We start from the raw sequence: 17,739 nt of genomic DNA, 5'->3' as shown, positions 1-17,739 counted from the left end.
TAATAGGTAACATTTGTCAGAAGATAAAATGTTCTTTCACCAATTACTGTCTTTATAACAGCTCAGTTCAAATGGATTTTAGCCATTCATTGATGTGTGGTGAGAGAACAAGAGACAGCAGGCATAAGTAGAACCAAGAGGTTCAAACTGGATGGAAGGAAAAACTTTTACACCATGACTGTGGCATGGATCAGGTTTCCTAGTAAGGTTGTGGAGCGTCTGTCCTTGAGGTGTTCAAGACCAGATTGGATAAACTTCTGAATAACTTAGCCTAAACTACTGCTTCTTGCCCTGAAGGGTAAGAACTTTGTGCCCCAGAGACATTTGACAGACCAGGAGGGACATAAAATCATGGGATCAAGAAAGGCAGATCTGACATACACTGCTTTCTAGCAGGTGGCATGACATTGTGGAGCAAGTTTGAACTCCAGGTTGTTTATAAAGAGCTCTTAAAAATGGGTGGCATACAAGTAATCCAAAGGCTAATGCGTTTAAAGCATTATGGTCAAAGGGCGATTGCTGTGGGTAGGAAACTTTCATGCGTGTATAACCTGCTCTAGCTGACCCTGCTTTGAGCAGGGAGGACTGGACTATAATATTCCCAGAAGTCCCTTCCAGCCTCAACTATGTGATCTTGTGTTTTTCCTCCTTGTTGGAGGACATAGGAACATGATTTCAGTAGATTTTTCATCATATAGGAATATATTTTCACTTTGATTTAGTTCTTCTTTCAAATTGTTTTTTTTTTTTATTTGGGTTTTTTGTTTCTTTTTTGTTAACAGTTCAGGGGCCTATTCCTTCAGAAGTGTGGCTGATACAGCTTTTTTTTTTTTTTCTTCTTCTTTGTAGTAAACTATCATCAATAGTATACAGTTGTATGTGTCTTTTTGCTCTTAAATTGGAGAGAACTTTCTGAAACATATGTCCAGAATCATGAAATATTTATATAGGAACATTTCCCACCTTGAGTTATAATTTAAGAATATAAAACATTGGTGATGTAATGATATCTGTTCTGTAAAGAGACTTGATTCTATTTTTCATTACATTTTCTAGTGCGTTTCAATGGCAATGATCGACCTGAAATAAATAGGTTTAGCAGCCGGTAATGTCTGCTATACTGGCCTGTTCTTGTGTGGCAAAATGACGTTTGTCTTCTCTGCCTCAAATGCAGTTATTCAGTTTCTCCTATGGAGAAATATTTGCTTTATTAATATAACTTCTTTAAGTTAGGTTAATGGTGGCCTAAACTCCAGTGTATTGCATTTCCAAGCCATCAGAAACTAGAGATGCATGATGGACAACATTTTTTGCTGTGGAGGGAAGGGGCTTTTTCAGGTGAGGTACAGGCTACCTAAAAACACTACCTAGGTTTTGGAACTGCTTGCAGTAGCATTTACAACATAAAGTTTGCCTTCTGTGTTATGTAGATTAATATGTACACTACGATATGCTTGAGTTCTGTATTACGCATCCTGTTAAAACCAGCTGCAGGCATGTATGACAAAGTGCACAAGAATTAGTAGATGAAAAAATGTGAAAGATGCTTGAAGTACAAAGTGGTGCTGTGTGCTTGCAGTGGGGAAACCCAGATGTCCCAATACTTAGTAAAATTGGGATGGCTTAAGGGAAGAGGCATTGCTTCTTTTTAGATACAAAAGAAGAAAGTATTCCCAGTAATTTGTGGAGCAAGGAGAAAATAGGAAATGGACTATGTAAAGCTAGGTCTTTGAATACCTAATTGCAGTAGATAGTTTCAGAGAGCAGTTGATTTTTGGCAGAAGACTTTTCTGGTTGATAGGTGGGTTATGGAAACACGACAGAAGAACTTGCATTCATTTTTCTACTAGCTGACATATAAGATCACTCTTCCCTTGCTTGCATGCCTGTACAGAAGCGTGAGTCTGCCTTCCCAGTAGGTGCCAGAATGACCTCTGTTAACTAAAACTGCATGTCATTCTGTGAAATACATCATGCTTACATCTGAGCTATGGGAGTGTGGGAGGCATGTCATGTATTTGTGCATGTCCGTTGGAGTGGAGATGTTCTAGACAAGAGAAGAGGCACAGTCTTCCTCAAGATCTTTTCTGGTTCTGGATGCTTTGCCTGAATTTGCTTCAGGTTTGAATGGTTCTTTATTGCAGCTGAGTTTCTCGTGTTCTGACAACACTCACAAAACGTTTTTTTTGCATTTGGGCTGTCTGTCCAAGTGATCTGTATCTCTGTTGCATGTAAAGTAGGCAACTAACCCAGCTTAAATAACATTTATTAGGTTTTACAAAACACTGTAAATTACTTCTGGGGGAAAAAAAGTAATCAAAGTTCAGAACTGCTTTGTTGTGTACTTAAAATATTTCTCTACATACTCCACAAACTTACTGAAACCTGGGGAAAAGAAACATTAATTCCTTTAGTCTGTTCAAAGCTGTTTGTGATGCAAAAATTAACAATAGCTAATTCCTAGTGAATAGAAGTGGTTATTGAATGGTTTTGGTGATCTAGACATATTTGATGAAGAGTGTGCTAATCTGAAATTTAGTAATTACTTGATTGTGAGTAAACAAAAAATTGTTGACTGTGGAGGAGTGGCTGAGTGAGAATGGGCACGCCTTAGTCCCGTTCGACAGCCCCTGCTCTTAAGCGGATGTGGGCGGAACTATGACCGGAAGAGAAGGAGAAGCCCCTCCGCATGGACAGGTGATCTGTCCCAATCACGGTAGCGATGGAGGCGTGTGTGTAGTGGCATTCTACCAACCACAGTGTGACATGTGTGTTTGTTATTGTTTTCTGCCTATATATGCTTTTGTTAGCTGCGCAATAAAGGAGAACGACCATACTCATATTGAGACTCCATCGTTACTCCAAGCTGGCTTCCCATCTCGACAGTTGACATTTCATAATTTTAGTATTCTAACCAATCCTTGTTCCAGTGCTTACCAACTTTTACTACAGAGGGACAGTATTTCCTTCCCTGCAGAAAACCAGAGTGGTTACTTAGAGACAACCTTCTCCTAACATCAGAATTTTTAGGTTAGGATCCTCCATACTAGAAAATCATTTCTACACAAAACATGCTCCCGTTTGCTTGTGTAGTGGACATAATGTTTCCCTAAATAATATCCCAAGAAACTTAATTGCACCTGCTTGAAATGTGTTAGCTACCTGTAGTGTTTTGAGTTGTTGATCAGTGGGATGCCACGTAATGTATTCGAACATTTTGTCAGCTAACGAAAATAAATCTGTTGATCATCTAACTTTGGCATTTTGTGTGACAGAATCAGCTATTTATGCTTTGAATCAGTATTTTGTATTTCTTTGTTTTGTTTTCAGATTAATCTTGGAAGCAACCAATATCTTTTCTCAGTTGTTGTGGATCCCAGAGAAATGCCATGCTTCTGCCTGAGGCATGATGTTGACGCTTTTTTTTCACTCTGACCAACCAGAGAACATGTGGGAACACATTGCAACTTTCAATGCTTTAGGTAGGAAATTAACTTCTGTGTCACACTCCTCTATCTGAGACTTTTCTTGCCTGAATACTCTTAGTATGGCTTCCGTTGATATTTCACTTAATTAAGTTTGAATAGAAAGGTACTATAATTCTGTTGATAGCAGCATGCTAGCTTAATTTTAGAAATATTACAGCATAAGAAATAAAATATTTGTGCCTTGGGAGGAAAATAAGCCTTTTCAGACCATACAAGCACAGTACTGCACAGTAAAAAGGAGAGTTCCTTGAATAACTCGAGTTAAAGACTAGAAAGCACAATCAGTGCCTTAGCACTCAGACAGAAATCATCAGGGGAACAGCTGCAGTTCACCGATGACATGTCTAGATGTATATAGATCTTATGGTAAGGTGTTATAATAAGTGACCTTTAGATTTTTTCTATTTCATTGTCCCAGGCGACAAGCCTGAAGAATTGGACTGTTTCTTGATTGATGATTGTTCACTGTTTCTTTTGTTACAAGAGCTAGGAGCATCAAATGATGCCAGTACATAGTAGGTTCAAAAGAAGCTAAAATAAATGATTCACATATGCACATTTAAGCTATGGAACCTTCTGCTGCAAAACTTTGTGGACATGGAAAGTTTTCATGAATTTGGAAAAAAAAAATTGTGACAGGAAAAATCAATCAAGGGCATAACTGTGCCAGCTCTGTCTCAAGAAGCCCCTGACTCCGCTGAAATTACAGACTGCTAGAAAATTAGAAAATGTGATTGTGAAGAATCATTAGTTATTGCTGTATTCTTGCAATCAGGACTAAGAATTTGTTTTTACCCACTGTTGGAAGCAGAATCCTAAAGCTCAGAAGCAGGAAGTACTTTGAAAAATACAGATGCAGGAGTAAGAATTGCCATATCAGATCAGATAGGATGATCCATATAGTCCAGTATTGTACCTGTCAAGTAAGAAACAGATAAATCAGTTTTCATGAAAATTAATCTGGTCCAAATTTACTTCTGCTGTGACAACTGTAGTCTTCATGTTGTCTAAGTGTTCTCTAGACCTATTCCTTCAGTAATGCCACGAGTGTGACAATTTATTCCCTCCTTCCCCCAAATACATTAGTTTGACCTCACCACTCTCAGTCTGGGTCCAAAATGAAAGGGAAGATATTAGATGTTTTGTAGAGCTCACATAGGTTACCATAACACATAACTGGTTTTGTTCTGAGTTTTTGCAATTTATTTAGTTTTGTAATATGAATGATTTTTTAATAGCCTGTTGTCTTAAGATCAAATTAAGCTGTAAGCATTTTAACAAATCCTCTAACAAAAGAGATTACTTTAACAATTTATTCTTTGTTTACTTGTTTCAAATTTCATTATGCTGGGAAAAAAACAGATGATAAAGATTAAGATGTTTTTTCAAATTGCTGTTAGTTTCAAATTTCTATGCTGACTTTGTAGTACTGTTTTAAGAATGTGTTTCTATTATTTTGAAAATAACAGGAAGGAAATTATGATATCTTTGAGCTTTTTGTACCTAAGGTGATAAAAACCAACATTGTTCCTCTACTTCTCTCTCCTTATTGTACTATAATTTTCAGTGTTATATTGAAGTTTACACTTCTGTACTAATCTAGTTCACCTTTTATATGCCAGAGGTGATGTAAGTCATCAGATTGTTTATCTACAGCCAAATTTAGAAGTACTTTGCAAGAGCTGATAGTAAAAATTAGTATTTTCTAGATTTAAAAGCTAGTTTTCCAAACCCTACAGTATTCATTATATTGACCAAAGCAATGTTAGTAGCCCTATTTCCTTCTTCCTCTGCTTGAAATTTTGGAATTAGTTTTTAACAAGCTATATAAAGATGATGATTGAAAAATTAGTGAGTTAAAGTCTTGGACTGAAACCTAAGGAAGGAACCAAAGGGAAGCTGAAGGGACCAAGTTTTTTGTTCTGTATAGCATGGGTCCCTTCTTCCCACGGGGTGCAGTCCCTCAGGAGCAGACGGCTCCAGCGTGGGTCCCCGCGGGGTCACCAGCCCGGCCAGCAAACCTGCCCCAGCCTGGGCTCCTCTCCCCACGGGGCCACAGGCCCTGCCAGGAGCCTGCTCCAGCGCGGGCTTCCCACGGGGTCACAGCCTCCTTCGGGCACCCCCCTGCTCCGGCGTGGGGTCCTCCCCGGGCTGCAGGTGGGGATCTGCTCCCCCGTGGGCCTCCCTGGGCTGCAGGGGCACAGCCTGCCCCACCATGGGCTGCCCCAGGGGCTGAGGGGAATCTCTGCTCCGGCGCCTGGAGCCCCTCCTGCCCCTCCTGCGGCACCGGCCTGGGGGGCTGCAGGGCTGTTTTCTCTCACATCCTCTCGCTTCTCTCTCTCTGGCTGCTGTTCCGCAGGTTTTTTCCCCTCCTTCTTAAACACGCTATCCCAGAGGTGCTACCACCATCACTGATGGGCTCGGCCTTGGCCAGTGGCGGGTCCGTCTTGGAGCCGGCTGGCATTGGCTCTGTCAGACACAGGGGAAGCTTCCAGCAGCTGCTCACAGAAGCCATCCCTGTAGCCCCTTCCCTGCTACCAAAACCTTGCGACGCAAACCCAATACAGCTATCAACACTGGTTTAGTCACAAATTCAAAACACAGCACTTCACAGTCTGCTGTGAAGACAATAACCCCATCCCAGCCATCCCCAGTACAAGTACTTTGATCTCTGTCCTATGATAATAAGGAAAGAGAGCCAAAAAAATGTAAACTGTGGCATGCTTGCTGTTCTCAGAGGTGCTGTCTTTCAGTGATAACCGTTGCCATGCATTGTTCAATGGAAGCGAAGCAAATAACCTTTCAGAAAGATGGTAGGTCACTTTGCAAAGATTGTGTCTCAAGTCTCTACAAAAGTGTGATAGGAAATCAATCTGAAATAAGTCTGTTTACTAATTGAGTTCTGTAATGGAAGAGGAAAAGGAAGATCTTTCCTTCTCAATCAATATTAACAAAGATTATGGGGTGCTGAAAAGTAACTCGTTTTTTTCAGTCCGTTCTAAATAGAAGACAAGTTTTAAGTGTCTGTTCAAGAGCAAGTAGACTGAGAAATCTTAAACGGTAAATGTAACTACAAACTTGGGGATGAGGGTAGAGAATAAGGTTTTCTGCTTAGATTACTAATGTTGGGCCAAGATACATATCCACGCCTTATGATCCTGCTGAGAAAATGGAAGACCTTGTGAGGTGGAGAGGGGCTAGATGTGGGAGGAGGATATAGCTATACATATGTGCGCATCAAAAACACCAGTTAGGAAGGTGTACAGAAGAACTATATATTGGTATTAAGTTGGTTAATGCATACCATCAGATGGGCTTACTTAATAACAACATGCATCTGTTTCTTTCTTTCCTGTTACTATTTGCATGTTATTTTTTAAGCTAAGGTTGATTTTTTCTTATCAAGTTAAAGTGCTGTGTAAACCAATATATTACTTCTCTCTTATACTTCTTTTTGGGCTATGCAGGTTATGTCCAAGCATCAAAGCAAGACAAGAAGTTCATGGCTTGTGCTCCAGATTACTCCTACGCTGCTCTCTGTGAGTGTTTGCGAAGAGTTTTCATCTATCGTCAGCTGACTCCTCTGTCCACAGTTCTCTACAACAGGAAGGAAGGAAGACAAGTAGGCCAGGTTGCTAAGCAGCTAGTAGCAACCCTGGAAGCCAATGATCCTATCTTAGGCTTTCAAGCTACAAGCGAGAGATTATTTGTTCTCACAACAAAAACCTTGTTTTTAGTAAAGGTAAACTCTGGAAATTAATTACTCAGTATACTCTGCTGTAGTTTGTGTTAACAATTTGTTAAAGAACTGGCTAGGTAAATGATCTGAGATATTCCATGCAATTTGCTGAAGTTTAAAAGGAGATGTTTTACAGGGGAATCAAAATTTTTCATTAGAATTTGTCTGTAGGATAGTGAGACAGTTTTTCAACTTTCCTGTCACTGAAATAAGTTTTTTCAGAACTATGGGAAAATGTCTTCTGCACAAACAACTTTCTCAAAGCAATTGTCAGAGGCTGCTCCTGCACAGGTGAATAGATTCATGCATTGTTTTTTCCAAATGACTGTGTTTGCCATATTGCTGAGTTTTGAGAGTTCCCTTCCGTTTTTAAAAGCCATTGTTTACCTATGAAAGAAGTAGTCAGATAAAGAAAATAAAGCCTTGAGTTACAAGCATATGATGAGCAAAGTAAAGAAGTATGTATCATAAAGAGAAACAAATCCCAAATTCAAATATTGTTGACCAAAAAAATTATTTAATATTTTAATATTCAGTAGTATTAAGTAAAATGTGAATGGAATGAATGGAGTATTATATTTCTTATGCAGGAAATTAATTCAAGTGGAATAATTTCATTGTATATGCAGATTTTAGATTATTGATTTGGGACTTACTCATACTTTCAGTGAAATTGTTCACATTTTAAGAGACACTAGCTTTTAGTAGCTTTTTCTTGGAGCAAAGTAAGGGTGAATACATAGCTAGTGATTACGTATTGAATGGTATTAGTCGAGGTCTAGCTATACTTTCAGTTGTGTCATTTTCACTTGACATTGTACTTCATCTTGAGTGACTAATTTACAATTAGAAAATGGCTAACAGAAAAAGCACCTGTATTGTAACCTGAGGTGGGAAACTCAGAAGTGCTGCTTCTGCCTCAGATATCACTGTAAATACTGTGTCAGTAATTAACCATTCTGCCCGTGATGCACAAGTCCAAATGTGGTACATGCAACATAAGAGTACACAGGGCATGAGGATGTTTCTGTTTAACAAACGGGCATGGTTAATTTTGTTGAAAAGTTGTATCTGAAGATTTTTGTTTCTTATTTTAAATTGACATTGTCAATACAGTTAAACCAAAAAGGGTCAGTTGTGACAGTTCCAGCCTGGGTTGTTTTTTTTTATTTTCATAGATTGCTTATAACTCCATAGCAAAGAATGCCTAATCAATACATTGTATACTGGCAGGAAAGCTGCTGTGGTCTGTGGTACGAAAGTACTGAGGCAGACACAAACCACTGAGACTGACACAAACACAAGAAGTGGACTAAGAGTTTACATCTCTTCCAATATTATTTCAGACCTCCGTAAGAATCTATCAAGAGGAAAATAAGTGTTCCTTTTTTATGGACTAAGAGTTTCTTTGTGATTGTTTTGACTCTCCTGTAAATTCTCCAGACTTATATCAGTGAAATGATTAAATAATGTACTGGGAATTTAAGAGGGAGACGAGCAGTTGTGGCTTGCAAAAAACCCTCCAAATTCAGTAGCTTTTCAAGGAACCTGATTTTCCTCTTCCATACAGCAGTATTATATTGTATATCCAATATTGAAAAGTTTTTCTGTACTCATACCTGGGTAAGTTAAAACAAAATTGATTTGCAAACCTTCCCTTCTCATTCTGTTTTTTTGAAACTGTCTTGAAAATGCTTTTTAAAAAGGCTCAGTGAATGTATTGCTGTTTCATGACTGTTTCGCATCCAAATTTTCATTGTTGGGCAATAATGTCAAACAACGTGGTAGAATTCATGCAGAGGTCCTTCAGAAAAGATTTTAGGTAGTCGATTACTTTGCAGCATAAAGTGAGTGCTTCAAGATCTGTATGAATATGACTTAGTAACCTGAGATTTAATCACTGGGAACACAGAGTTAAGGACACATTGTGATGTTTGGGGAATGGAGGAATGAAGAGGGAGTGAAGGATTCATAGGCAACACGCTTTTGCCACCTCAGCTCTACTGCAGGATGCTTCAGTGTAGATGAGAATTTCAGCTGTTCTTCTTGACAAAGATATCTGGAAACACACTTCTGCTGTCTCCTGCAACAGAGGAAACAAAGTCAAGTAAAATGGTTACCTCTTCAGAAGCTCTACTATAGTATGTAATGACTAAAACTCGCTTTCTGCCCAAGTGTGTGTCTGTTTCAACGGAGTTCTTGTTTGCTCCTGGGAACCGTTGAGCACGGGGAAGAGGTTCAGTCCCTTTTTCCATGTTAATCACCTATTTGCAATCATGGTATTCTCAGGAAGAATGTCAGATAGTATCTCTGTTACTTTGCTTTCTATGAGAGTTAAAGACATTGTATTATTTAACAGATTTGTTGCCTTGAGGAACCCTGCATGCTGTTGCACAGCAAGCTACTATAATTAAATGGCTGCAAGCCACAGGGAGACACTTACTCTCAGCATTTCCATTTCTGTGTTCACTTAATTTTAAGACTTATTTGTTTAGCATATTAATGTAGCTTTATACAGAGTATAGAATTTGGATATTTAAGAGGTGGTTTTCTGAGAACCATGCTTCAGTTTTTCTAGGATTTTATTTCTTGAAATCTTACATTTTAAGACACAGTACTGCCTGAGAGGTCCCAATCAGAATGCGTTTATAGAATTTCTGAGAAAATATTTGGCCATTACAGACTTGCATTATTTATTTCTAATATTCTTTTCCAGAGTTTTCCTTGGCTGCATATTTGGAATGTATCATGTGTTCTTCTAGAAGTTTAAATACATGGAAAAAATGTTAAATTTATTAATAAAGGGGTTTTAAAATTATTTTTAACAGATTTCTGTTCATTTCAAACGTGCCTCCTGCCTATGCTACTGAAACAAAACAGAAAAATAGAAACAAGAAATTCCTTAAAATAAGACCTTTTACATTAAGGAGCTTTCTGTTAGGGTGAAGTTCTGATGGGTGTCTGCATTGCAAGGTCACGTCTGTTGCCAAGACATGCACTGTTGCACTCCTTGCTCGTTTCTGTGGAAAGCCCTGTACAGTTTTTTTCGTATCTCCTATCTGCCAACGTACAAATTTACAGGGGTAGTTACTGGAGGGCATTGGTGTGTATTCAGGTGTGTTCTTGTGTTAAAGTGCACATTGCATCCCTTAATCCTGTGTCTTTGTTGCATACAAGACCCAGATGATCTGGACAAACCCTTCTAGACAGAAGAAGTAGAGAGATCTGCACACCCTCCTCTCCCCCCTACCTCAACCCAGGGGTGCTTTTTTGCAGGAGAGTGAAGAAGAGGAAGGATTTTGTCTGTACTTGTGTCCTGTGATAAGGTTCAAGCTTCTATTTCATTTCATTTTGCTGTGCTTTGTCTCAATAATGGACATTATTACCACTGTAACTTTTGAATTTCCTTGCCTTCTGTCAATTTATATTTTCTGTTCTCATTATGCAGATGAGATGAACTTGAAGCCTGCAGTCAATCACATATTAGCATGCAATAACAATTTTTACTTGAATTATTGCTGTCTGATTCTTCCACATAAACTACTTTAGATGGCTTTGGGTTTTTTGAGTTAAACTGTTAATATCCCAAAGTTAACATATCACCGCTTGCTTATTAATTAAATTGCTATAATCACAGTGGCAATCATCAACTTCTGATTTTCATTTCATGATTGTCCTCATTCTGTGGGAGAATAAAATGTGTATGATCACCTCTCTGATAATGGAATCAGTGGTCCTAGATTTTTCGTGTTACTCCACCTTCTTGCTGGGTAGGGCAGATATACGTAGCTGAACTGAAGTAAGAATTTACTGCCCTTGTCCCAAAAGGAATGTGGTCTTCTATACCCAAATACGAGCTGCTTCAAGTACTAATGACTGCACTTAGGCTGGCAGGATTGCTTTTGCAAACTGCTCCTGCAGTTTGGTTTAGAATTTTGTGCAGCCAGTCCCATGTGCCATTCATAACAGCTTTCTGGAAATCTGGCGAGATTTGTTTCCCCTCCTCCCTAAGCTAGTCATTGCTTTTGTGCTATGGGTAAAGATCAGCAGGGTCGAAAGATAACTTAGCTGCAGTTTTTGAGGTAGAGAAAAAAAAAATCAACAGTCTTTTGGTTAAGAGTATTGCAATAATTTCAAAATCAAGGTTTAGTATTTTTTTGCTTGGAGAAGTATCTCCTGGTGCAATTTTTTTCCTTTAACAAAGCTTTAAACTACTTCTGAAAAATTACTTTCTTTTAATAACAATGTTTACCGTGATGTCGTAGCTGGGTATCAATTAAAATCTGATAAAAGATATCATTAACAAAGGTCAGATGTAGACCTGGAAAATATTTATCATAATCTTTACTGATCTAATGCTCTAGGCAAAATATCCTTTATAAACCATTACAGTGTGGTTTTGCAATCAAATTAAATGGGTACTTGCGAGGAATTGTCAATGCAAGAAGCAAATTTCAAAACTGAATCGCTTAGTGTCACTTTTACTATGCTATGATGAATGTTCGTTATCCACTAGCTTTTGTTAATGCATTACTTAAGTTCTGGGTGTGCAAGAGCTGTGTGTGTATATGCGCTTGTATTTTCAGCCCCACCTATATATGCACACACCTGTATGCATCCATACTGCTTGAAAGTACTGGGGAAGATGCGGTGGATCCCAGAGAGAATCTTTTAACATTACTGAGGGCAAAGCATGGATTCTTCATTAACCTGAAGCTTTTCCAAAAAGGCATTGGCTGTTCATGAGTCTGTCCGTTGTGAAGCCAGCAGTCTGACCTTAAGTAGAAATATTTTGCTCTATGCTAAAACACAGGAATAAGTTCTTGAATGTGAAGAAATGTTATTATTAACTCAAGGGCCCCTTGGAACGTGTATTATATTTTTGGTTTTCCTTTTCTACTGGATTTGTGATGACTTCTCCTGCGCATGTTGTCCCACATCAAAATGCAAACGCCTCTAAGTCTGGTATAAATGTGTTGTAATGTCACGATAACTACTTTATGTGAAAACATTAGTTAATGAATCCTCTGGAGTTTTTCCCCTGCAGAGGATTAAGGATATGATATCTCAGCATTGCATTATACCCAAACTTAAACGGCTCAGAGACCAAGTGTTGAGCAGATGCCTCAAGTTGGAATAAATGATGCAGGAGTAATAAGCATTTATTTTTATCAAAACAAGTAGGCTTTACTGAGAGAAGCAATAAGATCCACTGAATACTAATTCAGTCACTTTATCACTGAAATTGCTGCTGATTGGCCTTTAATGATTTTTCTCTTTGAAGCTCTTCATTCTTCCCGTTCCATGTGTCCCCTCTAATAAATATAGAGTGCCTTATGCTAATTTGAGGTTGAACAATTTATTGGAATTTCCTGAATAACAGAATTAGAGTTGCACGCAGGATATCTAAAATATGGCCATGCGGTCGAAGATGGATACCTCTAGTCATAAAGAGACCAGGACCACTGGCTCTTCACTTGATCAAGAGCTGATGACCATCTAAACAGAAATAAAAACTGATGTTGTGAAGACATTTTCTTGAGTTGCAACGTCAGAATCTGAAAAGAGTAAAAACATGGGAACCTGTGCAGAATAAGCTTGCTTAGGTGAGATAAAATATACGCAGGTTACCTTTTAAAACCTAGAAATACATGCAAGACTCCATTCAAAGCAGTTGGGCCGATCAGAAAGAGAACACGTGCATGATCAAGACTTGCTCTGCTCTCATTTTATATGCCTTTTGCAGAGGTAAATCAGAAAAACTGCCTGGATGCTGCTGTGGTCAGCGTTTCTCCTCTTGTGCCCTTTCTTGCCTGATGTCGCCCTGGGTGCTCGCTGCCGTCTGAAATATTCACAGGTCCAATGGCTAACGATATTTAAACAAAGAAGTATTGGCTGCTGCTAGCAGTGCAGTTCTGAACCTCTTTGGATCCAATGTGACATCTGTAATAAAATCTGCCTTTTCACACGAAACCAAAGAAACCCTAAAACTCGGGTTGCTTTGTCATTGTTTCACTGCTTTTTTCTGGGAAGTATGTCAGTAACTTTAACTTTTTTCCCTCTGTTCTTAGAAATCTTTGTCTTGTGCTTTGAAAAACAAATGCACTATCCTCAAATTTTGAACCCAGTGTGCCTTAATGCCATGGGGACATAGGTGTATCTGTCACTGGCTCAGTCTGTGTTTCAGAGAAAAATCAGCGTGCAAATTGCTGTAACTGCTTGTTGTTCCATCGGGAAGCAGGGAAAAAGTGAAGTCAGCTTATTTTTAATAGGTTCACTGCATCTGTTTATGTGGCTACAGCCTCCGTGCTCCGTAATTCAACGTACTGGAAGGTCTGGGGTGCCCAGCCAAAGGGAGCTGAGGGTTAGCAAGCACAATATTTCACTGCGGGAACACGTCTGATGTGTCTGTGCAGATTTTAGTGCTCTTTCTCAGGTATCCAATGTCATAAATCTCTATTTTCTATGACAGCAGAAATAAGTTAACTTGCTAACTGACTGCAGTATCTGCTTGGCAAGGAAAGAGCACAAAGTAGGCTCTGGGAGATACATTTCTATATCAAATGACAAATTGTTTCTGTGTGTTTTCGACTTTGAGTTGATTAATGTTTATAATTAAGGAATTCCCACAACTCAGATTTTCTAGTGGAATTATTCACAGACCTGTAGGCAAACATAAGAAGACATTAATTTGGAACTGGAGGTAATTAGCACTTCCCATCAGTATTTAATTTTCAGTTGGTTATTCAATCTTTATTACGGAACTAAATTTCCTGAAACCTATAAAAACGACTTCACTTTGCAGCTCTTGAGTGCTACTGACCACGAAAGTGGAGCTTTGCCTCCTAAGTACTGGCAGTGGTCAGTCAGCCGGGCCGGGGGGACTGGAGAGTGCTTCAGGGTGCTTTAAAAGGATCCTGTTAAAAGCAGCCTGCCAATGCAGAGGGAGCGCGGCTGCTTAAATCCTGCCATTTCTCGATGTTTCTTGAGCTTAGCAGCCCCCGTTATTCCTAAACAAGATTATAACCTAGGAGGAAGCAACTTGCAGTTTCCATGTGAATCATGTATTCTTTTTCTAATTAAAGCCAAGCTTATCTTAAGTGATGATCCCAGTTCCTGAACTTTTTGGTACCCGGGTCAGTAACAGTCTGGCTGTTGGAAGTCGCAGTCCATAAGGTCCCAGCCCATGCTGCGCTACAGCTCTGCAGAGATTCTGACTCTGAAATTACAACAGCGATGTATTTTGAGTTTCAGCATACCAGTGGTGCCCAGCTGTGCCTGTATGCGCAGGACTTTCCTCTGAAAATGCAAAGTATGTGTGTGGTTGGCTTTGAAACAAAAAAATACGTAATAAAGTGGTCAGGCCAAAGCTGGACATACCTGTCCATCTCTCCTATCCCTTAGGCCACTGCTTTTAGCTGCCCAATTGCTTTGTTCTGAGCAAACAGGCAGTGGTGCTCTGCACGGCCCCAGGCCCCGTCCGTGGCTTTGGGGTGCCAGCTCCGTGATCAGCGCATGTTGGACACGGCACAGCTCCAGCTTTCCTCCTTGTCTGCCAGGTCACGCTCAGCTCCTGGTGTCTCCGCCAGTCAGTTAGAGGAAGGTCTCGTGCTGGGTTAAAACCCTGCTCTCTTCCACCACCAGCACCCTGTGCCTCGTGCTGTCGAACTTGCTGCAGTCCTCTGCCTTGTGTGGTTTATGGCAAACCTGAGCCCTCCTGGGCTTCAGGAGATGGGGGCTGTGTGTCTCCAAGCCTGAGCAGCCCGCAGGGGGCTGTGGCACTGCTCGCTGGAGGATTTCCCCCTCTACCTGTGCAGGTAAACCATAAATACTTTTCCAGGAGCAGAGGGGGCAGACTAAATTACAATGAGGATGGGTTTGAAGAGCTGTTAGAAGATGAGTTTAAGGGATGCGTGATAGGTAATGAGCAGGTTTGGTCCTGAGGGCTCCTTGGGAGACAGTATGTGTTTCTGAACCATGGCTAAACCTTGCTGCCTTCATGTCCATTCTGGGCCAGCCCATGTGGCAGTAGGTTTCAAATGGCTGTACTGATTAGGGAAATGAATAAATCTAAGCGTCGATATATATGAGTCTGCTAGGTTTCAGATGTTCACATGCTGGTGCTTCAAGAAAGTAGCTAAATCAATAAAAAAACATTTGAAAGACAAAAATCAAGTCAGCATCCAGCTTAAAAATTCAGATAAGCAGCCCTTAGAAAGGACTTTAAAAAAAAAAAACAAAAAAACCCCAAAGACTGGACTTCTACTAAGACTGAAACACAAATAAGATTAAAAGGAGCTTCTTTATTTTTATAAGTTGGTGCTGCCCTGTAGCTAGTTAGAAAGCATCTGTTTCCTGATGTTTACAGGTTTTTTTTCTTTGACTCTAAAAATATTCTATTAACATCAACATTAACTTCTTTAATTACAAAAGCAGAGACATTCAAAGTTTCCTTTAGAGCCATCACTTGTACTCATGGATTTCAAAACACATGCTTTCTCCTTTTATAAACAAGAGAAAGGTTTTTATACAAGGTCCCTTCCTTTCATCTGCATCTTTTTGGCAGAAAAAGCAAACATTTATCAGAAAAGAAACACACTGGGAGCTATGCACAAAGGTAAGTTCAAAGCCTGGATGTTTGGAGCTGTCTCTTCACGACACCTATCCATAGCAACAGGGGCACATCAAAAGAGCATTGAGATGGGATTTTGTCATTCTTCTAGCAGAATTTTTTTTTTCTCTTTGAGCCAGAAAAAAGTAGATTGAAAACTTGATTCTTCCTCCTGCCTACCATGCTCCATGGTGGCCGCTGTCCCTGCGATCCCGTGAGCTGTCAGCCTCTCCAAACACCCAAGGCTAACGTTCTCCCTGGGGGAAAATGTTGAAATGGTTTGCTACAGCACCGGGGTGGGAGCTGTATGGAGAATGTTCCAGCTGTCTCCGTAACGGAACATAAATGACCCGGCATAGCGGTGGGGTAGCGTGCTGTTTTCACTCCAGCCGAGGCTTTGCAAGGCCTGCGTGCCCTAACCCACGTGAATCGGGCTTCTTAATATTGTGCTTTCCTAGAAAGAAAAGAAACATAGATGGTAAACAGTAACAGTGCATCACTTTGTTTAGATTTACTCTGAAGGAAATTGTATTTTTAATTGCTTTTGTTTTATATAGTTTACATTTTATAACTTACAGCTAATTTAAAGTGCAGGAGGATTTTCAGAAATAAATGCATGGTTTATTATCCACATGGTCATCAACTTTATTTTTAATCTCTGTTTCCTGTTTTCTGTGAAGCTCTGGAATGGTTCTTCACCTTTTGTTACTGCTTCTAAGTTTGCTCTGTGTTTGCATTCAAACCGGACACCAAAACATTAAACTGGTGAGTATTTACTCTGGCTAATTGGATTGTTTTCTATAACTCCTATTTTTATCTTCTAGGAGGAAATGTTTTCACTTGAAGAGCTCTGGCCAGAATCCTGTCCCCTGTGATCAACCCCAACAGAGCTACTGATGTGACTGTACTCCCAAAATGCACGGGAAGGGAGCAACAGGCTGAGGGTTTGCTGTGTTAAACTGCAGGGCCACTGGGGCTGGCGTCCTTGCAGGGGCAGGAATGAGTCAAGCTTTGCAGTGGGAATGGATGCTGAGTCCTTGAGGAGGAGAAGGCGCAGCTAAGCAGCCGTACCTGTGCGCAATGCCCCCGCACCAGCGGGCGTTCTGCTGCCGTCGGTGGAAGGCTTTGTCTCATGCACTTTGGGAGCTGCCAGTTGTTAGATTTTACACACGTTGCCCTTCCAACCCCAATCATCCCTTTTCACTCTGTTACCTTGGCAGCTCTAACACACAGTGTGTCCAGGAACGTGCCCTTACAGGTAATGAGTGGTCTTGGCCTGTTGGTTTGTTGCTGGAGTCATAGGAATTTGTCTGGGCTCTCACCACAAGGACCCTATGTTAAAGGGTAATTCAGAGTTACCTTCTCTTTCAGCGCTCTTTCCTCTTTCTTTCCTTTCTCCGTCACACTCGTCATAGTTATCTATTTCTTTTCATTTCCTTCTGTATTATTTTTGAAACATTATTCTCTGACCCAGAAATTGTTGAGGCTTTTTTCAAGCTTACTCATTTTTATTGCACCACCTTTATAGAATCTGACCTCCTATGTAAGATTTTGTTCTAGTTTCACTATAAATTAAAATGTTCTGGTCTCCAGGAAAATCTCCAATTGCAAGCCAGAACCGTGACCATGCTATAATGTATTTCGAACTTAGGAAGCCTGTTGCCGAAGTGAGATCACAGAGATGTACATCTGGTTTCAAATCTAGATTAACTCACGTGCATTAGTAGCAGCCTGCTGGTTCTGCTCGCTGTTGTTACTGAACATACACTGACTGTATATACTAATATGTATTATTTCCCTTCCCCCTCTGCTCCAGGCCAGGAAAGAATAGCTTAATTTAGTGGATAAAGACTATACACTCATATACTTCAAGTTCCTAAGTGTCTCCTGCTTCAGATAAT

General features: G+C 40.0%; 1 protein-coding gene across 1 annotated transcript in view; it reads left to right on the top strand.

Annotated features, from left to right (window-relative positions):
- Positions 1-10,025, top strand: part of NUDCD1 (NudC domain containing 1) — a 45,549-nt gene extending 35,524 nt beyond the window's left edge. Inside the window, 3 exon segments of the mRNA XM_009638395.2 lie at positions 3,331-3,425; positions 3,427-3,482; positions 6,956-10,025. Of these exon segments, the coding sequence (XP_009636690.2) occupies positions 3,331-3,425; positions 3,427-3,482; positions 6,956-7,248 (444 nt within the window). The 3' untranslated portion in view covers positions 7,249-10,025.
- The last annotated feature ends 7,714 nt before the right edge of the window (positions 10,026-17,739 follow it).

This window comes from Egretta garzetta, unplaced genomic scaffold, assembly GCF_000687185.1.
Source record: "Egretta garzetta isolate BGI_Z169 unplaced genomic scaffold, ASM68718v1 scaffold154, whole genome shotgun sequence".
In the NCBI taxonomy this organism is placed as follows: Eukaryota; Metazoa; Chordata; class Aves; order Pelecaniformes; family Ardeidae; genus Egretta; species Egretta garzetta.
Note: the sequence above shows the minus strand (reverse complement) of the source record. Positions and strands in the feature narration are given on the sequence as shown.